Here is a 21,704-nt window from a genome sequence, read left to right on the forward strand (position 1 = left end):
TTAATGCTATGAAAAGCTGCACATTTCACACAATCTAGATCAGCATTGTAATCTGTGGAGTGATTGCTGGTGGTCTTTGGAGAGCCAGTTAGTGGTCACATTGTGCTGGCTGCCCTAATTTCCAGCTTCTATGCCCCAGTGAAGTAGCTAAAAATATATTAAATGCTTTCCTAGTGTTGTTTTCTTGTGTAATTCATTGCTAGAGCTGCCACAGGAATGTTATATGTTGGTGTTTTGGGTGAAAAACTGATCTGCGTTAGTACGAATGCTAGTCAGCATTGTTCCTACAGATGAGTGATGGATATGGTTTCCATAAATCTGTCTCTCTTTTGAGAAGTAGCCTGCCTAACAAAAATGTCTGTGAAGCCTTCACTTGGATGATGAACTGTTCATAAGTCCAGGTTCACTGGAGGAGCTCTTGTATATTCATAATTCTTTCAATAAATCTGTTCTGGGATTTAAATGAAAAAGAATTAAATCAGCCAGACTTTTGCATGATGTGCACTTTTTGTAAGCCTTACTACCTATAAAAAAGAAGTTAAGATGTAATTCTCTAAAGCCCCAAGCAATAGATTGTACATGAGAAGGCATGACCATTTCACTGGAGCTGGCTGACACACGTGACTCAGATCCAGGTTTAAACTTCCTCAAAACATGGGGAACTTAGGTTCCTGTTCAGCACATTTGTTTTGTAAAGACCAGCTGCAAAACTTGGATCCAGATCTGAGTTCAGGCATGTTCAGATTTGGGGCATTAGTACTTTGGGGCCTGAAATATGTTCTAGATGCTGTTGTTGTGATATAGCAAGCCAGGTGAGGTTTAGTATTGTGTTTTCTTTCCACTTTAGCTGTGAAGAGACCTCTTGCCTCTGTTTTGCTGAAAGGCACTTCTTTAATTCTTGCTTTTTTTCTGCCTTTCTTAGCTAGTGAGCAACTGAAAAACAGTTACAACTGTAATTGCTTTCTGTACATCTGCAATATGTGTTATATGTGCAAATCTAAAGCAAAAGACACCTTTTAAAGATTCTTAAGAACACAAAAAATTCTGCAGTGACAAACTGTGTCACTGCAATGACAAAATTTAGTGAGAGATTAAATGCATGGAAATAAACAGTAGGCTGAAAGCTCTCTGAAAATTTTTTCTCCTTCTTTTCCTTTATTTTTCTCAGATTTTATTTTTGTTATTTTAATTTGACTAGCCAGTTATATTTTAGTGAAACATTAGGGAGTGTCATTTAATGTCATCTGTTTCTTAGAAAATAACATCCAGTTGCTCTGAATAATGCAAAGAAGGATTTGAAATTAAAAATTAGAATAAACTCTATTCTGTTCAGAAATCTGTGCAGCAAAAGTCCAAGGTCTGCCTGACTTTTGAGTAAATATAATGCCAGCCTCAAAGTCCAAGGGTAGCAGAAGCTACCCAGATTAAGAGTTTTGTATGGGGTGGAGCACTATTGGAGCTGTGGGTGATCATTGTTTGTACAACACTCCCAACAAAATTCCCAAATCCAAACTGTTCCCCTCATCAAAATTCCAGAATTTAAAATGAAATTGTGACACAAGCATAATGGTATCTTTAGAAGGAAAGGCTTATGTCTACAAGACCAATATATATATATGTTAGCCTTCTCCGGACTGTATGCTGTTTTGGCTAGACTGCTAGAAATAACAACTTGATATTGGTAGCTGGGCTAGCTACTTTTAGGTTACTTTGGTTATTCCTTGCGCTAGAAACAAAACTTTAGATTGGATGGAATTCTCTTGGGAGCATTCAACACAACTTCAGCAAGCATTAGGTAGCCAGAAACAAGTAGCTGTTTTACACTAATACCGCCGTGAAAGGGACTTATCTTTGAGAAAGACTATTTACTTCTTCAAATTCCTAAAGTCAATCAGGTTTTGGTTCAGGCTAAGTATTAAATAAAGGCAGTTTTTCCTTTTTTTTTAACACCATCTCTTTGATATAATGTATAGTCATATTCCATACATGCGTATCCATACTCCATTCTTTTGATTCCAGTGAATTTACTCTAGATATACAGCAGAGTTTCACAGAGTAAAGCCCACTGTGATGGCTTTTTAGTTAGTTCAGTACTCATCCCCTTCACGTACATAAGGGTCAATGCTTATTTAATTATATAATCATAGAATGTTTTAGGTTGGAATGGACCTTTAAAGATCACCTAGTCCAAACCCCCTGCCATGGGCAGGAACACCTTCCACTAGATAGGTTGCTCAAAGTCCCATCCAACTTAGCCTTGAACACTTCCAGTGACGGAGCATCCACAACTGGGCAACCTGTTCCAGTGTCTCACCACCTGCATCATTAAAAAGTTCTTCCTTATGTCCACTCTAAATCTATTCTCTTTCAGTTTAAAACTATTGCCCCTTGTCCTGTCAGCAGAGGTCTTGGTAAAAAGTCTGTCTTTCATATAAGCTCCCTCTATATATTAAAAAGCTGCAGTAAGGTCCCCTGGAGCCTTCTTTTCTCCAGACTGAACACAGAATCACTGAATAACTCAAGTTGGAGAGGACTCATAAGAATCATCGAGTCCAACTCCCTGCTTCTGGAAGGACTACCTAAAACTGAACCATATGACTAAGAGCATCACCCAGGTGCTCTTTGAATTCTGACAGGCTTGGTGCCATGACCACTTCCTGGGGGAGCCTGTTCCAGTGGTGGACCAACCTCACAGTGAAGAACCTTTTCCTAATGTCCAATATGAACTTCCCCCGATGCAGCTTCATTCTGTTTCCTTGTATCCTATTGCTAGTCACCAGAGAGAGTAGATCAGCACTTCCCCCTCCACTGCCTGCCTTGAGGAAGCTGTAGATTGCCATTAGGTCACGTCTCAGCCTTGTCTTCTCCAAACTGAACAAACAAAGTGACCTCAGCCCCTCCTCATAAGTCTTGCCTTCAAGACCTTCCACTATCTTGGTCTCCCTCCTCTGGACACATTCTGATATCTTGATGTCCTTATATTGAGACACCCACAATGGCATGCAGTACTTGAGGTGTGGCTGCAGCAGTGCAATGTAGAGTGGGACAATCATCTCTCTCAACCAGCTAACAATGTTGTGCTTGATGCAACCCAGGACATGGCTGGCCCTTCTGGCTGCCAGGGCACACTGTTGACTCATATTCCACTTGTCTTCAACCCAAACCCCCAGACGTCTTTCCACAGGGCTGCTCTCCAGCCTCTCGTCCACCAGTTTGTATGTATAACCAGGATTATTCTGTCTGACATGGAGAATCTAGCACTTGCTCTTGCTAAGTTCCATATGGTTGGTGATTGCCCAGCTCTCCAGTCTATCCAGATCTCTCTGTAAGGCCTCCCTACCCTCCAGGGAGTCCACAGCTCCTCCTAGGTAAGTGTCCTTGGCAAACTTGTTTAATGTACATTGGATTCCTGCATCCAGATGGTTTATAAAAACTTTAAAGAGCACTGGCCCTAAAACTGGACCCTGGGGAGCATCACTAGTGACTGGCCACCAGCCTGATGTGACCCTGTTTACTATAACTCTTTAAGCCTGACTCATCAGCCAGTTGCTCACCCAACATATTATGGAGCTCTCTAGCTGTATGCTGGACATTTTGTCCAGAAGAGTACTGTGAGAGACAGTATCAAAAGCTTTTCTAAAATAAAAAAACCTCCACATCTTCTGACTTCTCTTAGTCAATTAGATGGGTGACTTTGTAATAAAAGGAAATTCAGTTACTTAAACATGACTTTTCCCTCATGAACCCATCTTCAAACCCAGCTCTTTCAGCCTTTCCTCAAAGGAGATGTATCCAGCCCTCTGATAATTTTTCTCACCTTCCTCTGAATCTGCTCTAACAGGTCAATATTTGTCTTGTAATGGGGACCCCAGAGCTGGATGCAGTACTCCAGGTGGGGTCTCACCAGAGTGGAGTAGAGCAGGAGAGTCACCTCCCTTGCCCTGCTGGCCATGCTTCTTTTGATGCAGACCAAGATAAAATTGGCTTTCTGGGGTGCAAGTGTGTGTTGCTGACTCATATTTAATTTTTCATCCACAAGTATCCCCAAGACCTTCTCTGCAGGGCTGCTCTCAGTCAATTCATCACTCAGTCTTTTTTGATATCCGGGATTGCCATGACCTTGCACTTGGCCTAGTTAACTCTAGGAGGTTCACATGGTCTATTTCATGTCAAGTATGATAACATTATTTACATCAGAATTGTTGTTTCCCTAATAAGAAGATTGCAGAAAATATTATGTATGCAAAAAGTAGGCCTTTGGTGGCTGCAGACCAGTAACCATGTTTTTATTTGCCTAGCCATCTTCCTGTGTGTACTGACTCAACTTTGTATTTTGCCTCCTTGTTTATTTTCTTACTCCTGCAGAAAGAATATTTATAAGATCTTTGACTAAATTTGCCTGGGAAAGTTGGCTTGTCTATCCCTGCCCACTTTTCTTGTCTCAAAGTTACCTATTCCTGTAACATTTCTGGTATTTCACTATTTCAACAAGGTGCAGAAGCCTATAGGAGACAGTCTCCTAAACACAAAGAATGAAAGGTTTTTACAGTTGCAATGCCAAGCTGCATGGCAAAACATACCCGTGCATCTGCACAACCCATTGCAGCAGGCAATGTGCTTATCAACAAAAGGATATGGAAAAATGTTTACACATCTTTTGAAATTATTGTCAGCTGAAGTGGACATGAAGTTGAGCAGACCCAACCAGACAGTTTGAAAAAATGAACTCATCAAGTCAATGCAGTCCTGATGCATCTTCCTTTTTCATAACGATTTGATGTCCATGGCCTTCCCTTACACCTCATTTGTGGGAAAAAGAGGTATGCTGAAAGAATAAAAGAGACTCTGTTTTCCCCAGAGAAGGACAAACATGGAAATTGTATTGAGGATGAGATTTGGGAAGGAGGTAAGAGGAACACAGAGAGGAAAGAGAGATGCAAGATGGTGTTACTGTGTGTAGCCTGGCCCCACGCCTGCTGGCACCAGGGGAATGGGAGGGCTGACGCAACCCAAGATCTCATGGGAGGAAAAGGGCACACAGCATACTTTTCTCACAGGTACAGTGCAGAAACCAGAATCTGTCCCAAAAGACTGGTTATCAAGGAGTGTGAAAATAAAGGAAAGTGAAGATTGCCCAACATTACAACCACTTTCAAACTGCTGTGATGAACAGTAGCATCAGCGTTCGCATCCACAAAAATAACCCACCTCTAGCCCATAGTTGCTGGTTTATGTGGAGACTTGTTTCTTAAGAAAAGCATTTCAAACCTTGACGACTGCTGAGAGTGGCAGGAGTTGATGAGGTCCTTCTCTGCAAATCTCTTTCGTCATTTTTGGTAATTACAGATAAAGGCAGCTTTGGCATGGGCTTGATATTCTTTCTGGCATGCATTACTGCAAGATTTCTAATTCTAGCTGAGCACAAATACACATCTACTTTAGACTTTTGGAGGTGGGAGGGAGTTGAACTAAGTCCCCCCACAAACGAGCCTGGAGAAATAAATACCAGGGTTTGGGGTTTGTTTACATTAGAAGAAGTGAATATTTTAATATATTAAAAGTTGTTAACCTCTTTCAGGAACTTTACTGGAAACAAGTGGCTAGTTTTGAAGAATGAAACATGACTCCCAATAGCTTGTTTTTCTTTCATATTCATATGATAATAATTGGCTGTCAAGCCAAACCCTCCCTCAGCTACCTTTTTCCTCTGCAAAATCCCCTGCAGTGCATAGATAACAAAGGTGAGAAGCACCTCTTACTGCTCCCACTCTTTGTGTGCTCTTCAGGACAAACTTGCCATTTTGGGTGACTTCTGACTTTTTCCAGGCAGCTGCATGTATTCCTTGTTGATGTGAGTTCTCACTTATACACTGCAGAGGTTAGAGGTTGTGTGGTGACTGTATGTCATGACATAATCTCCCTAATCTGCTGTGGTCCTTCCTTGTGTGTTAAATGCTGTCTACTGTGACATTGTGCAAAGCATCTATGCTGACTTGTGAGACCCATAGCATTAATCTGAAGCCTGCCTAGAGGAGAAAACCTAGGCTGGCCTGGTGTCATACAAGATGCTGTGTATTTCACTCTGGCAGGATTAAGTTCACTAGATGGTTTCAGCTTCCCTATTATAAGCATAGACAGGGTCAGAAACAGAATTCACTTTTAAAAATCAAAATTTATGCCCCAAAAAGCTATTGTTTAATTATATTTTTTTTCAGAGTCATTTTAACCATCCATTGATTTTCTACAGATCCTATGACTTGGAATCCAAAAGTAGACACCTGAGAGATTCTGGAATACTGTTATGAAGCACCATAGATCTGAAACACAAACTATTCAGCAAATCTGTTGTGAAAATATACCACCTTAGGCTGAAAGCAGTTTGCCTGCTTTCGTGTGATCGGTGATAACTGGGAAACTAATGTGCTTAAAGAACAAAACCCCAAAGTCTGATCTTGGAGAGAGGACAAGGGGAGTTTTGCAAGAGTGGATCCTAGTGTTCATGAATCATCACAGCACTAATGATCACAATCCAGAATTGCACATTTTTTCTGAGCAACCCTGGCCGTTAGCCAGAGGGAAATTGGAAGAAAAATCTGAATAGTTCTCTGGCATGTGTCTAATGAAATTATCTATTCTTTTCCCTAATGCAAAAAATAAGTGAAAAACAAGTGAGGTTTTTCTCATTTCAAAACAGAAAATTAAAGAAACTGTGAAAAGAAAAAGAAACTGTGGGGCAGCTGATAGAAAAGAACTTTAAATTTCCTTGGTAGTTCAATGGTTCTGAGGTTAATAAATTGTGGTAATTGAAATTATGGTAACAACAGGTCCGTGTGAAACAGAGAAATGTCTGATGGGTTGAACGGCATTTCTGAGAGTCAGATGGGGTATGTATCAAGCTTGCTAGACAAGCTATTCAGTGTGGTGTACAAGGTCTGCACTAGAACTGCCTGCACGCTGCATAATACACTTTTTCCTTTGCTACCTATTGCTGTAAATCAAGAGTACGTCTATGAAATTTAGTGGAGTGTAAAAGGTTTGGCCTGCACCACAGTATCTCTACCAGATTGCCTATATTGTTCAGGAATGTCTGGGGAAAATAAAAAGAAATTTTAAAATTTAAATTTTAAAAATTTTAAAATTTAAAATAAAATTTTACTTGAACTAGTTTTATATAACCGTACAAAAGCATTTAATTAGAGGTATTTCTATTATGCTTTTAACAGCTTGCTTTATATGCCAAATGCTACACTACAGAATATGCATCTTTCTGGTTTTTCTTCTGAAAAAGTTGTAGGGTTTATGTACTTGTTTATCTTCTCTTGTGATCATTTACACCACTGTGATATGTCTGCAAAACTGTTTTCCCTTGATTTTCTACTCACACAGGTGTAAATGATTTCTGGAGGAATTTCACAGTTAAGTCTCATGGATAAAGGTGGAAGAAAGGATGACTTCAATAATTTAAAGGAAAACTGCTCAGTTTATTTTAGAGTTAACTCAGTACGGAATTTTTTTTCTGTTTTTAAAAAATGGAGGACTAAAGAATGACACAAATGCATGCAGACGCTGTCCTTTCTCTTGGATAGTTTGAAATGGCTTGGATTTTAAAATTCAGTCTTGGCAGAGATGCAGTCCTCAAGGAATGTGTGCTTGTTAAATCCTGGCAAAAAAAAAAAAAAAAAAAAAAAAAAAAAGAAAAAGGGGGGGGAGGCTGTGAAATTAAGAATTTAAAAATGTAAAGAATTCTATTATTTTGAAAGATAATCTTTAAAAGCCAAACACCACATTCTGAACTGTACTGTGGACCTTCAGAGAGTAGCTGTCTGAACTCATAAACCACATGAAACTTCCCCTAAGGTCAAATACTCGGAATACACGCTGTGGAGTTCTAAAAAGATATCTGGGTGTTGACCTCTCTTCTGGGAGCCTTGCCAGCATCAGGGCTGGCATGGGTCTGCTGTAGGGGAAGAGCAGGAGAGCCATGGAGAGCACACGTCAGGGCACGTGCTCTCCTTGACCTCCTTTGTTCCCAGCTGCCCTTTGGACACCGCTGATTCCTGTGCAATAGGGGACTGGGAGTAGCAAGGGGCTGGTGGATGGGGGGAAGTTTTATGCTCTCCTCCTCTCATATCAAACTGGGAAAAAGCCCTGTCCTGCTAGCCTGTCATTTCACACCACTGCAGGCAGGATTCCTTCCTCCCAGCGCACAGGTTGTTCCCCAGCAGGCAAAGCCCAGCTGCTCAGACTGTGTCGGTGCTACAGGGTGAGCCTGGGCAGGCGCAGAGCTGTGTCCTCGTGAGATTGCTGTAGATAGCTGGCCAGACATGTGGCATTATTAATGTGATTCAGATGGTGATTTCCAGCTAGGCTCCCTACACGGACCTCCAACCTCATTCATAAACTGATGCCACCTTCTAAAACCACCTTTGCTTTTTAAAGCAAAGGTAGGAAATTGAGGAGTTTTAGAATTTGTATCTCCGCACCTTTATAGGGACAGAAAGCACTTTACTTTGGGGAAGAAGGTTGATGGGGGATTAGGTGATTAGAGATTTTTGTAGGAAAGATGCTGACAAAATAAACATTATGTGTTTGCTTTTTATATTCAGTTACTAATGTTTTTGTGTTTGTTTTTAATTTTTGGATACAGGACCTGTGAAGGGCGAAACATCCGATACAGGACGTGCAGCAATGTGGTAAGTGAAATACAGCTTTGGTATGATACAAACTATCACATATGACAGTCACATCCATATAATGCCAATAATTCGGTAATGTGATAGTGAGAATACTGTAGCAATCTAAACTGCCTTTATACCACAGGACCAAGGGCAAACCTTTGTCAGTTTCTTGAAAAGCTGATGCTGAAACTGTTTGGAAGGGATTGCAGTCACAGTCTTTCCAAACAGAGTGTCAGTGAAACTTCAGAGCAGCAATTTACAAGCCCCTGGCAGAATCAAGACCAGTTGTGTTCCCAGTATTACTTTGGTAACCAGCTGCCTCACATTGAGCAGTCTTTCAGGCTGGAGGATTGAGCTGCTAAAGATTGAAGACAAATTAGTAAGAGATATGTGTTTCTGTTCACCTGTGCCCTCCCAGCATTGGCATTCTATTGCACGTCTTAGAAAAGCAGTTTTAGGTAGACTGCACCAATGTTTTGGCCTTTCCAAAGGCTCTTGCTTGTTTTTTATATATAATGAATATAGTTTTCAGTACAATAAAATAAGAAGCTTCAATTTCTGTGCTCACCAAAGTGAAAGTGTGTTTTCACTGGTGAAAATGGAAATAGAGGCTTTCATAAGGAAAGTTTTATTGGGTGCCAAGAATAGTAAAAACTCTCGAATTACATGGAGAAATGTCAGTTTTACCAGTAAAGATGGAAAATGAAATCGAACTTGCATTGGACCAAGCTTTCTCATACCTGATAGGGACATATTCAGAAGCCTTTCAATAGGTGCTTTGTCTAAAAAAAGTTTTAAAAATGAGTACATTCCCTCATATTTAGCTTATATGTTCTTCAATAGACCGCAGCTCATAATGAAAGAAACTGCTTCTATCTGAGTTGTAGTCTCCCATGCAGTAAGATGTCTCACACTTCTTTTTCTGGGTGTATTCCTTGGGTTCCTGAAATCTCTCATTAGCCTGGACATCTGCTTCATTAACTGACAACACCTAGAATAGTCAATAAATAGGTCTGTTAGCTGATAAACAATCCAATTCTATCTCTGAGGCATTCAGGCTATACCACAACCATGGAGGGAATGGAAAGGTTGATTTGTGGCAGTGAGGTTGCATGATGTAGCTTTGTGAAGTAGGACACAATGGGGGAAAAAAAAGAAAAAAAGAAAAAAAAAAAGAAAAAAGAAAAAAAAAAGAGATACTGTATACTGGTAAAGGCTAATTGAAGTACAATTAGACCCATCAAATTTTTTTTGGTTTGTGAATGCAAGTACACTGTAACAGTCCCCTTTCCTTTCTGACCTGCCCTATTGTATGCTAAGAGCAGTGAGACAAACCCTGCTAGTTCCTGGATCACCCTTGAGATGCTGGGGTTTTACCTGTGTTGCAACCCTTATTTTGGAATTGAGTTTAACTTTTCAACATAAGGAATAACTTTTTTAAACCTTATTTTTAGCTTAGGTTCTGCTTTGAAAATGTGTACCTGAACAATTTTTCTTTAAAATAAAACCTTGCATAGTTCTGTCAGGCAATTCCTTTACATACCTTGTATTTGGCAACACTTTCTCCAGACTTTCCAACAGAGCAGTCAGGCATGCAGCTGCAGAACTCAATTATTTCATACCAAATAATCCAAACTGAGTTTCAAAGTGCTTTACTATGTTGAAATCAGTGACAGTTCTGCCACTGACTTATGAAGGCCGAGGACTGTATTTATGATTTTTACCCCTTTGTTTGGAGAGGGTAAAAAATGGGTTGTGCTACACTGTTCTTTTCCTTAATAAAAGGACTAAATGAGTTTTCATTGTGTTTGGTTTTGGTAAACTTGCAAAACTGGCAATAAAGCAAACTACTCTGAAGCTTCTGACTGCATCATACCTTGACCAGGCCCTCCAAATACAACTTTATGTCATAAGAAAAGTGCTTGGCTGTATTTATTTCACAGACATTTGCTTTCAGGAAACAGTATTTTCTATTTTCAAAGTATGTTGAGTATTTGAATCAGATGTTAGGCCCTTCCACTTACCACCTTTACTAATCTGAGATACTGTGCACCAGTATTCACAATATCAGTCCCTGCAAGGACACTGCCTCCATGGTCAGCATTAGAACTTGTGGGAAGATCTTGCCACAGCTGTGGTGGTCCTCAAGCCCCATGTTTCTGGGGCTAGGTACCACTTTGAAATACCTTGTGTGGCACCAGTGGAAACCTGAAGCAGTTTGGGAACCCTGGATATGCATCTGCACTGAAATCCATTCTGTTACTGAATTGTGTAGCTGTACTACTGAAATACTGTTTGTCTCTCAGAATAATGAAAAAGAAAATAATATACTTTCTCTTTAATGAGGTCTACTGTCTTTGCCTCCAAAGTCCAAGGATGCGTGCACACAAATACAGCCTTGGAAACAACTCATTAACCCCATGGCTTGTCGTGGCATTCTGCACTGGAAAAGGCACACAATATTGTGTGTGTGTATTTTTGTAAACTCAGACTTTGCCTTTTAAGATTTCATCCACAAAGGCACTTAAAATCAGGAGGACTAAACTTCCAGGCTCAAGGAGACCTACATTTTCATCTGTTAGATGAAAGTCTGTTGCTTTAAAGGAAAATGAGAGCAAATCCCCATCCCCACCCCCGATTCCAGATTCCACCTCTGCAAATGAGGCTAACTATCATGCCTTGTGGAAAATTCTTTTTTGATTCTTGTGGAAGTCATTGAGTCCTGAAATATAAGCTTTCATTACCATTAGCCTGTGCATTGCTTGAGGACTGGTGTTACTGTTCATAATATAACCGGTCTTTTTATTTTCTGCAAACTGTCTTTCTGTGAACAGGCATGGGGTTTTTTTTATATGGCTGTCCTTACAGGAAAGGATAGGTAATCATGTATACTAAAAGCAAACTCTGTGTTTCAAAGATGAAATTGGAGAATGGGAAGAATACTTCTTGGAGTCTGGCAATGAACACGTTTTCATAGGCACTGTCATTTGCAAGATTTTGCTACAGCTGGTTTTAATTCATCCTGAAAGGGGGAAGAAAAGAATGAGATAAAGAAAAAGAGAGGCAAGGGAAGAGAGTGACATGCCTGTTTCTTCAGTGACCTGTATTATTAAAGATGAACCATTTTGCATGGTATAGACTAAAAGAGAGCTTGATACTGCTATCTATAAAGCTTCTGAGCAGCCTTTAGAAGAAAAAATCCTGTCCAGTGTGTTCACCACTTGCTTTGCCTGGTGTTGATCAGACACTAGAAAGATTATGGGTATGAACCCACATGTGTAAATAGTAAAAGAAGGAATGAGGGAATCTAAGATGGTTTAGGGTTGAATTGCATCTGCTTTTTTTATTTTGACTATTCATATTGACTCCAAGTATGTTTCCAGTCATTTTAGAATATAATCATGGGAGGGAGACAGGGAGTAATTTGTTTTTCTTTAGAAAATCACTCTGAACACAATAAAAAAAGTCTTTGTATCTAACTGGGTTGTTACACTAAACATTATGCAAAATAAAAAAAAAAATATTTCCAAACTTTGAGTAGGATTATTTTACTAGTTGGTTGGTTGGTTGTTTTTTTTATCCCAAGCTAGCATGCTCTCTGTTGCTTCTTCTAGGCATATTCTTAGTTGCCAGGTTCGCTCCAGCTTTTGTACCAGGCTATCATGCCACCTCATTTGTCTTTTCTCTTTTTTCAGTCCTTCTGCCACTATGCTGTTTTTTGCTTTCTCTCCCCCATTTACAAGAAAATCTATGTGGATTTTTGTTGGAATGTGTACTGTCTTCATGCCTTCTCTCTTCATTCTTCTCAATTATCAAAACCCTTATTGTGATTGAAAATATTTTTATTTTCCCTGATACTTTTTGTTTTATTGTACTGCTTTATGAACCAGACCAGAAAAAAAATTAGAAGGAGGAGACTGGCACTTCATTCCCAAAAGACTTTGCTTTTTGTATTTACTTGTTTATACCTGCCAGCATGATGATGAACACTACATATAAATCTGCTCTTGAGATTTTGCTGTTTGACATGAAAACAGACAATGATGGAAGCTGCACAAAGTTACTAGCTCTTTCAATAAGTTTTAGAGCTGTTCTGTTAAGACTAAGATAAAATTTGTAGACGTTAGATCCCATTAATCAGACCACAAAAATTTGTTAACACCACCTGCAGCTCTTTTTTATATACCTCACTTTCTTCACTTGGCTGAAATACCATCTTTAACAACATCCCGCATTTTTTGGCTTGCATTCAGACAAGCTACTTCCACCCCTGTTTCTTATCAGTTCATGCTGCATTTTGTACACGTCAGCACTGGTATTGCCCATCTTCACTTTCAACAAGATGACACTCCTCTTTCCGTGCACCAAAGCCCAGCCTGTTGGAAAGTGTCAAACCCAAACTTCCAAATAAGGGCATAATTCTCAGAAGCATTGGCTTAAGTGTATGAGAACCATCACCATCAGGTAGAATTTTTTCAGAGCTACAAAAATGATTAGCAGGATTTAACTTTCCTACCCTCTGGTGGCTAGAAAGGCCATGTGAAGTCTTTTGCTATCAAACCTCTCAGTTTGCTTTTTGCAGTAAAATGAAAAAATAATAGCTAAAAAAAAAAAAAGTATTAGCACTACATGTACCTGTTTATATAACCAGGTTTACTTAATGTCAGTTTAATTTTTAACAGGAAGTTCTTCCAAACTCAGATCATTTATTGTGGCTACAGTCTCTTCTTCAAAATGCTGGATTTTAATAACTACCATCATATTTCTGAATGGGTGCATTTTAAAGTCTCACTGTGTCATCTAGGAATTATTTCTTCAAAACAAGTGTTTTTAGTCTGTTGCTGATGGTAGCAAGCTTTGACTTCCAGATTTGCTATCTTCACAGCCAGCAGCCATGAAACTTTGGTTATTGAAAAGTAGAACAAAAAAAAAACCCAAAAAACATTGCTGCCCTTCTATGTAAATATATCCAGATCTTTGTAGGCCGAACAACCTGGATCACTTCCATGACAGTGGCATATCAGGACTGTTTAGGACTTTTCAGGACTCTGAATGATTCATAGGTTTCAATTCAGTATTTCTGATAATAATATTCTTTTTTTATTTTAATATATCTTTTTTATCTGCCAGTGTAGCACCCATGGTGCGTTTAGGAAAGTGTACTCCAATATTATGTAGGTGCATTAGTTTTTGACTGAAAACTAATTAGAGGTTTTTCAATCTGAAATACAAGTTACTGTATCTAATTTAAACTCTTCATTTTAGTATTATAAAGGTAGGAACAAACAAAAATTTTAAATAGACATGAAAGGCTGTGTATTGAATTATTTTCCAAAAATAGGAATTTGGTTTTTTTTTAAAAAAGGCATTTTTTTTGTCAAAAATTGATTTTATAAATATTTTTGATGACAAATGTTCATGGAGGTTTCGATTTATAATTCACTGACTGTTTTAGCTATCATATCCACTCCATGTTTATTTAATAGAGTAGAAGCATCTGCTGATATTCCCTCATTTATTTTGCCCATATTATTTCTCTCATGCTTCTCTCTGTCAGATATTGCAGTGTCTTGGGGTTGTCAGCAAAAGCTATAGTATGAGCCCCTCTCCATCTAAGCAGCTAGGCGTGATCCTAATGTATTTAGAAGTTCACAGGAGTAGACTAGTGAAAAATATGGCTGCAAGAAATTTAATTCAAGCTGGGCACACAACAAGGCTTCAAGGCCAAGTGGAGTTTCCATAAACCTTTAGATCTCTTAGGTCTCTGTACTTTTATCTAAAGTTCTTATTTAGTCTTGGGCAAGCCCCTACTTGAGGACCTCAGGCTTTCTTTCTCAGTCGGGAAATCAGCGCAGCTGAAATGCCATGCGTACTTCATGGAACCGGTTCAATAAGCTGTACTGTCAGATGCTGAACAGAGTAGTCCAGTTGTTAGTCGTTTTTTGCACGATGAGGAAAAGCTCCAGGTATAGTATATCATTCTTGGCCTCTGCAAATATACAAGCATACATATTGTAAACTGTTTTAAGGTTCCTTGACTGGTTCCACCTATCGCAGCCTAGATACGATCATCCACATTTCACCCACTAAGTAAACTTTAAGAAGCCTGACTCTTTTTTGTCCCATGAAATCTGATCTACCTATCACCATCAAGGGACATCTGGGATTCATCTTATCTTTTCCACTGGTTTGTTGATTAATAGAAAATGTTTGAATGGGATTCAAACATGGCAAAACTCCATGGACATTATGAATTACAATAGGGTCAAATAGGAGGTCAATTAAAAAGAAAAAATTTTGGATGTGAGGAAGCAAATGAAGCCATGATAATACGGCTGCCATTAGGTGCCTAAGAGGTGAAGATGAAACACCTGTGTTTATTTTAAAATAGGTTTCACACATCAAAGGAATTTCTGATCTTCTTTAAAATTATACATATATTTTCACTGCAGTGGAGTAAACCTTGACCTGATAGGATGAACAGGATTACAGGTATCCAACACAGGCTGTGTTTCAAGAACATCTCATGAGCCTTCACAGGCTAAAGGTCATGAAACAGCCATCTAGGACTCACAAAGTCAGAGGAGGAACAGTTGTTTCCTATTCACTGGAAATTTTCTTCCCTAAAAAGACTTAATGAATAGGAAGCGTGAAGATAAATGGACTTAGATGGGACTTTCAAGTTTATTAGGTCTTTCCTCAATCTTCAAGGTGTACAATGGCAGAGGTTTCTCATGTCTGCAGGGGGCCACAGATAATTTCCAAAAGAAAACAAAACCAGTCAGATTTGAATATAGCACCAAAGCTGAAGTAAAATGAAGCAGGACTGCAGTGCTTTTGCGGCCAGACACCAGCACTGCTGCATGCTCCAAGCCAAACACAGGCCATGCGGATCTGGTTAGCTAAATACCTTGCAGAACTACGTAACCCATGCAATGATATGCTAACTTGGGTTCATGGCTGCACTGGCTTGGTCTGTGACTTCTCGCTGTCTCAAAGTGTGGGCACACCTTTGCCTGTCAATCTGTTGTGCAGATAGGCAAACTGCACACTGTTAGATAGCTTCCAGGATCAGACCCCTTGGTGGAGTAAAACGTAACTTCACTCAGGCCAATGCAGCAGTGCTAGCTGGCAGCTGTGGAGGATCCCCTTCCACCAAGCTCCCATGGACATACCAAAACCAGGCTGATTTTTTTCAAAGGGGAAAAGACTTTGCGGAGTCAGTGTCTGTAGTTTGTCCTGTCCAGAAGCCAGCACTGCAGAAGCAAGGCACAGCAAGACTGCCTCAGAATAGCGAACACTATCTAAAGGTGTGCAACGTGTTTAGAAGAAAATGACAATTTATTGCTTGAATAAATATGCAACAAAACACTGGCTTTGCCTTACCTGTTATTTCAGCAACTGCAATGCTCATTTATAGGCTGTGAACTTATATTTTTCTTTCATTATATGATTGCACAAAGCCCGACCTGAAGAGGCTGTGATCCCCCCTGACTTACAATACAACAATAAATAGTATGTTTAAAAAAAAAACCTACCAAAACCATGGACAAGATATTAATAAGCAGTACCGAGTTTTGCACGGTTCCTACTCTTTCAGTATCAGTGATCTGTGTCTAATGACGGGTAATATTCAGACCACTACTTCTCTTAACATCGTCCATTTTAGTATGAATAAATATTACACAGGTTATGCTAGCGTTATGTGTGTAGGTGCAAGTACATATGCTTTCTTAACTGGAAGGAATGTTTCCCCCTGAAGGAAAGGGATCTTCAAGACGTAGATTTAGCATTCAGAATTTCAGCAGGAGAAAAGTGACAGGCCAGACTGTGACCCTTTTTCACATCTGTGTGCCAAGATAAGTACGCATGTCTGCATTTTTGACTGCTTGAATGTATTCTTCAAATGGCTTCGAGTTTCACATTAAAACTTTTTAAACACAAGCTCTACTATTTAAATCCATTGTTTTATTTTGATCATGATATCAAAGATTGGAAGTATTTAACATTGGTCCTGGTCACCTGCCGTGTCCTGAATGCTTGTTATGTTGACTGTACTTTTTTTCCTTCTTTGATTTAAAAATAAAATCCAACACAACAAACATAGTATTGAATACTGTACAAAGCAGGATTATGAACTCTGTATGTCATGCTCTTCATTAGGCCTTTCTGTCTTTGTAAAAACAAAGCTATCACAAGCCAGGAAGTTTCAAAGATAGAGCCAAGCTTGAACCAAACAAGAGGGTTGGCTTGGATCTCTGCACAAGCCTACGCCAAGCCAATAGACCTGACTGCGCTCATTTACGGACAGAAAAATTCAGAGAAGGGTATGCATCAGAATATTTTGTGGCAGGAAATAAGACCACAGTGCTCCTCTTCGCTTATCTCTTCCCCATTAAAAAATAGAGCTAAAGCAGATCTTGGGTCAGGCTGTAACTGTCTTGTTCACCCTCTGTTTAAAAGCAGAACATAAATACCACTTTTTTCTTTAATTACACAGCTATAGAGGAATAATGAATTTCCCACATATTTCTCTGCTCTCTTTGGTCTGTGCTGCTGTCCAAACTTTGTCCTGTATCAACATTTTGCCCAGACTGCAAAAAGGGCCTGACTGCCACTAGGTTTTTCTGGAGATTTTAAAATCAAACTGAAATATTCCCAATATTTTACTTTAAAAAAAAAAAATCTTCCATAAAATATGAATGGAAAAACTGTCTGCTGTCTATGTCCTCCAGCAGTAAAATTCCTTACAAGCTTGGACTTTGAGCCTCCGCTTTCAAAAAGGATGAATGAGCTCTGGATTATTGCCCTTTGATATATATTTTTCTAGAGCAAGATTTAGTCCAAATCCAAATTTTCCCTTACACCTTAATCCATTTAACACTCTGTAGCAGGAACACTATTCCCTTCAATTTAGCAGAACTTTTGATTGGAGCTCGCCTCATTACTTTGGGGCTGCATCACTCTCAAATACCAAGCAAATTAACTAAAAATTTGCTTTGATGTTACAAAAAAAATAAGTTGAAGATCTGTGGCTTAAGGCCACAGCTTGTATGTTTTTGTAGTTCACTACAAAAGGAATGTTTGGAGTTGTGTGATCCAACATCACTGAACATTCAAACAGAATGGGCATAACCACATTGCCACTCTGCTGTGAATGAGGGACTGGGTTGGTTATCCTGGGTTTGAGCCAAGAGTATTATGAATGACAAATTTATAGCCAAAAGTTTGCCAGTTTTCTTCAGGAGGAGAATTTGAAAGTTGATTTTTAAGACAGGTTTTACTTTACTGAACAATAATCCTTTAATGTCACAAAGTGACATGTGGCCCCCATGCCATTTGTGTTGAGAGCTGTGAATGCTGCCCTATTTACAAAGAGGCAGAAAAGCATTAGTGAATGAAGGTGTAGAAAAAGATCTGAGAAACAGAGGTGATTATTTAAACCTCAGATATTTTGCCTCAATAGCAGCAAGACTTTCCTAGCTGGGAGGATAAGTAGTCTGTGAATAAAGTTATCATTAACAATACTTGAATTTCTATAGGATGAAGTAGTTTGAGGACAGAGAATACAGACATCTTATAACTTATTGCCTAGTTGTATATACATCAAAATCCTTCCCTACCAAGTCTATAATTGACATTTATTAGTCTCTACCAAAACCAAATGTTACAGTCTCAAGCAAAGGGTATGACAGGTATTCATCCCACCTGGTATTTGACCAGGTATCATTGAGGAGCAGATTTCCTTATAGCAGCAAGGTGGAGGACTATGGGACCTTAATAATCTGAGGCAGCCATATTTACTGGCATTTTCTTTTTTGTCACAGTTCTCATACTGTTTAATGTTTTTCCTAAAACTTAGCTCCTGATTCCTGTAATTATGCGAGTAATTCAGGTTACTTCTAAGAAAAACAATGACTCTCTAGCCTTTGTGGTTGGTTGCACAGGAAAACTTGAAATACTGTTCTTCAAGGACCAAAAAGTGGAAAGGAAATAAAAAGAAATCATGTTTATTTTGCCTGAAGTCTCATGATTTTGAAGGTCTTCTTGCTCTCTTGAGAACTTGACTCATGGTTTTCAATGCTAAATGATGGTAAGAAAGTATACGTGAATAAGAAAAGCCTCACGTTCTCATCAACAGGAGACTTTAAGCAGTACAAGTGGTCTTTGTTTTTTGTATCAGGTGTACTGAACTCAGAGTAGGATTTATAAGTCTCACAAACTTCCTGAAGGATTAACAAAAGGTATTTTAAAAGTCTTCCCAGTAAAATAATAATATCTAATTATGCAAGTTATAAAATCTTACGTTAAAGAAATGCAAATAATGTATCACATTTTTCTGATGCTTGTTGCCCTACCTACATACCATAAATAAATTATTTAGGTCACTAAGGCAAACAAAAAAGGAGAGCTTACCTAAACAAACAATTTAATCACATAATTATTTTTTCTTCCTCTTCAAACAAAGAGGAAAATTTGACTGGAAGAGAGTGGCCATGGACACACTTCTCCACATATGTGCACACGTGGAAAGAGATTCAGCAAGAGCATTTCAGGGCTGTAGTTAAGATACATACAATGCATTTCTTATTTCTTAAGCATATTTACACATGGTCTTGATGTTCTCTCAGTACTTGTGTGGAAAGAAGAAAGAAAGAAAGGTATAATTATTCAGTTGAATTATGTGTTGCTGTAGCTATTTCAATCAGTCTTCTTTGTCTAAACAGAAAACTCTATATCTGGCAGCTGCGGAGCCCAGCTGGCTGCATGAGACTGTGACCAGCTGTCCCGAACAGACCCGCTGACCTTTTCCCCTTCCCTTGATGCAGGACTGCCCACCAGAAGCAGGTGATTTTCGCGCCCAGCAGTGCTCTGCTCACAACGATGTCAAGTACCAGGGACAGTTTTATGAGTGGCTCCCTGTCTCTAATGACCCTGACAACCCATGCTCACTGAAGTGCCAGGCCAGAGGAGCGGATCTGGTTGTGGAGCTGGCACCGAAAGTTCTGGATGGGACTCGGTGCTACACTGAATCCCTGGACATGTGCATCAGTGGCTTGTGCCAGGTAAGGAGAGAAGTCCTGCCCGAATGCCTTTCCTCATGACTCCTCCGCTCAGTTCTCTCTCACATGCTCACTCTCTCTCCTCCTCCATACTCATATCATTTTAGGGTTTTCTTTTTAATTATCTGTTTTCTTTATCTTAAGTTGACCTCTGTCTGGAAGAGATGTACTTTAGAGGTTATTTTTCTCACTTGATGCTGTTAACTTGGGTTTTTTCAGAGGAATGTATTCTGAGTTTTTTAACTGTTTTGTTGAGTTAGTGGCAGTAGCAGATCTCATTTGAAAGCACTGTAGGAAAACAATGCTTTAGCTTTTAATCTGAATATTCCAAAGTTTTCCATGTCTATGAAATTACATTGTCTTTGAGGATTATTGCTCTCTGTAAGTCACAAACCATATAACAGCAGATGAGGTCCTAAACTGGAAAATCCACTGTTGATTTATTACAGCACTGAGCAAGCTGGTCAGCTTCCTTGTTTGTTAGAAGTGAGATACGGGGACTTTGCAGCCCTTCATGTCACAGTGCATGGAGGTCTATTGATCATTCAACCAATTTATTGACATCTTAATTTGGTTTTTATTACCCTTGTCCTTTCACTTATGTGCTGCTACTCTTTTGAACTTATCTACATCAGACTTTAGTCTCCTGAATGACATGTAGGCTACAGGCTGATAGAGGGGAGGACATTTGCACCATCTCTGTTAAGTACTGAACACAGCTGAATCTCAGAAAAGGTTGAGTCTAGCTTCAAGTTTCATTACTCAGTCACCTTCAAATCTCTGTAGACTTGTTGTTGGCTTTCTAGTGTATTTTAAACCACTTCATGTGCCTTTGAAATCTTTCCTCCCTGTTTCCTTTCTCTGATTTTTTGTTCCGAGCCAGAAGCAGTCCTGCAGCAAGTGAAACACAGTAGGCAGTTACTAGTCTAATCTCATTTGTGATCTGAAGAAGGCAATTATCTAGACCTCTTGACTTCAGCTGAGTGCACAAGTTTCTCAAAATTGTGAATTGCCTAATGAGACACACTAATTTCAGTCTTCTTTTGTGTTTTTTAATCTTTTAAAAACTTAGCTGGAGTCACAGGAATATGGATGGGAAAATGATTCAAAGTATTCTGCCTATAGTGGTCTACAAATTAGGAGTAGTGCATTCAGGCTCGGTGCCAGGCTGGTTTCTGTTTTGGTCCAAAAATGAAGCATACTTTTCCAAGAAAACCTTTGCTTAGGAGCAGAGGTCATAAGCATCCACTACTGAAAGAAATTCAAGCATTCGCATGGCACTTCTTACTCCTGGGAGGTTGAAGGTAGCTGCACTATTACAACTATGAAGACTGATGCTATTTTTTAACTGTCTCTGTGTCTAAGGTAAGTCTTTTGAAAATAAACAAGCATGCTAGCACTACTGTCCCTGAGGAATTTCAGTTAAACTAACCCTTTCCTTATATAGCTTAGAATGGTAGAGTAATTTTTAATGCATAAATGCAATTAATGTATATTTTCCAGGATCTTCAGCATTCAGTTTCTTCATGAACATTTCCCCTATACTTTACAATTACTGCATTATTTTTTAGGATGGTCAAAAAAAAAAAAAATAATATGAATGCTCATGCAGGATTCCTTACAGTGAATTCCTTTATTTTTGGGAGGGTGTTAAATTTAAAGCAACTGCAAGTATTCTTGTCACAATGCATCCCTGCTAGCCAGTCAAATTTTTTTGACAGTAGAAGTAGTGCATTAGAATGTTCATAAATAGGTTTGCCCTAATCATATGCTTTAGGACATATTTTTTACTATGTCACTATTAGCAATAGCTGATACTAACTAAACAGCCCAGAAAGCTAAACAGTATGAAATTTGCCAGACGTAATGGTGAACCTTCTTTGAAAGCAATGTTCTTCTGTGCCCTTTATAAAGGGTCTTTTAAAAGAATGGCAAACCGTAGTAGTATTATGGAAGAACAAAA

The 21,704-nt window shown here is 39.1% G+C and overlaps 1 protein-coding gene across 1 annotated transcript in view; it reads left to right on the forward strand.

Annotated features, from left to right (window-relative positions):
• Positions 1-21,704, forward strand: part of ADAMTSL1 (ADAMTS like 1) — a 190,982-nt gene that overhangs the window by 23,275 nt on the left and 146,003 nt on the right. The window contains exons 3-4 of the mRNA XM_027807903.2: positions 8,648-8,693; positions 19,508-19,744. Coding sequence (XP_027663704.1) covers positions 8,648-8,693; positions 19,508-19,744 — 283 coding nt within the window. The remainder of the gene's footprint in view (positions 1-8,647; positions 8,694-19,507; positions 19,745-21,704) is intronic.

This window comes from Falco cherrug, chromosome Z, assembly GCF_023634085.1.
Source record: "Falco cherrug isolate bFalChe1 chromosome Z, bFalChe1.pri, whole genome shotgun sequence".
Lineage (NCBI taxonomy): Eukaryota > Metazoa > Chordata > Aves > Falconiformes > Falconidae > Falco > Falco cherrug.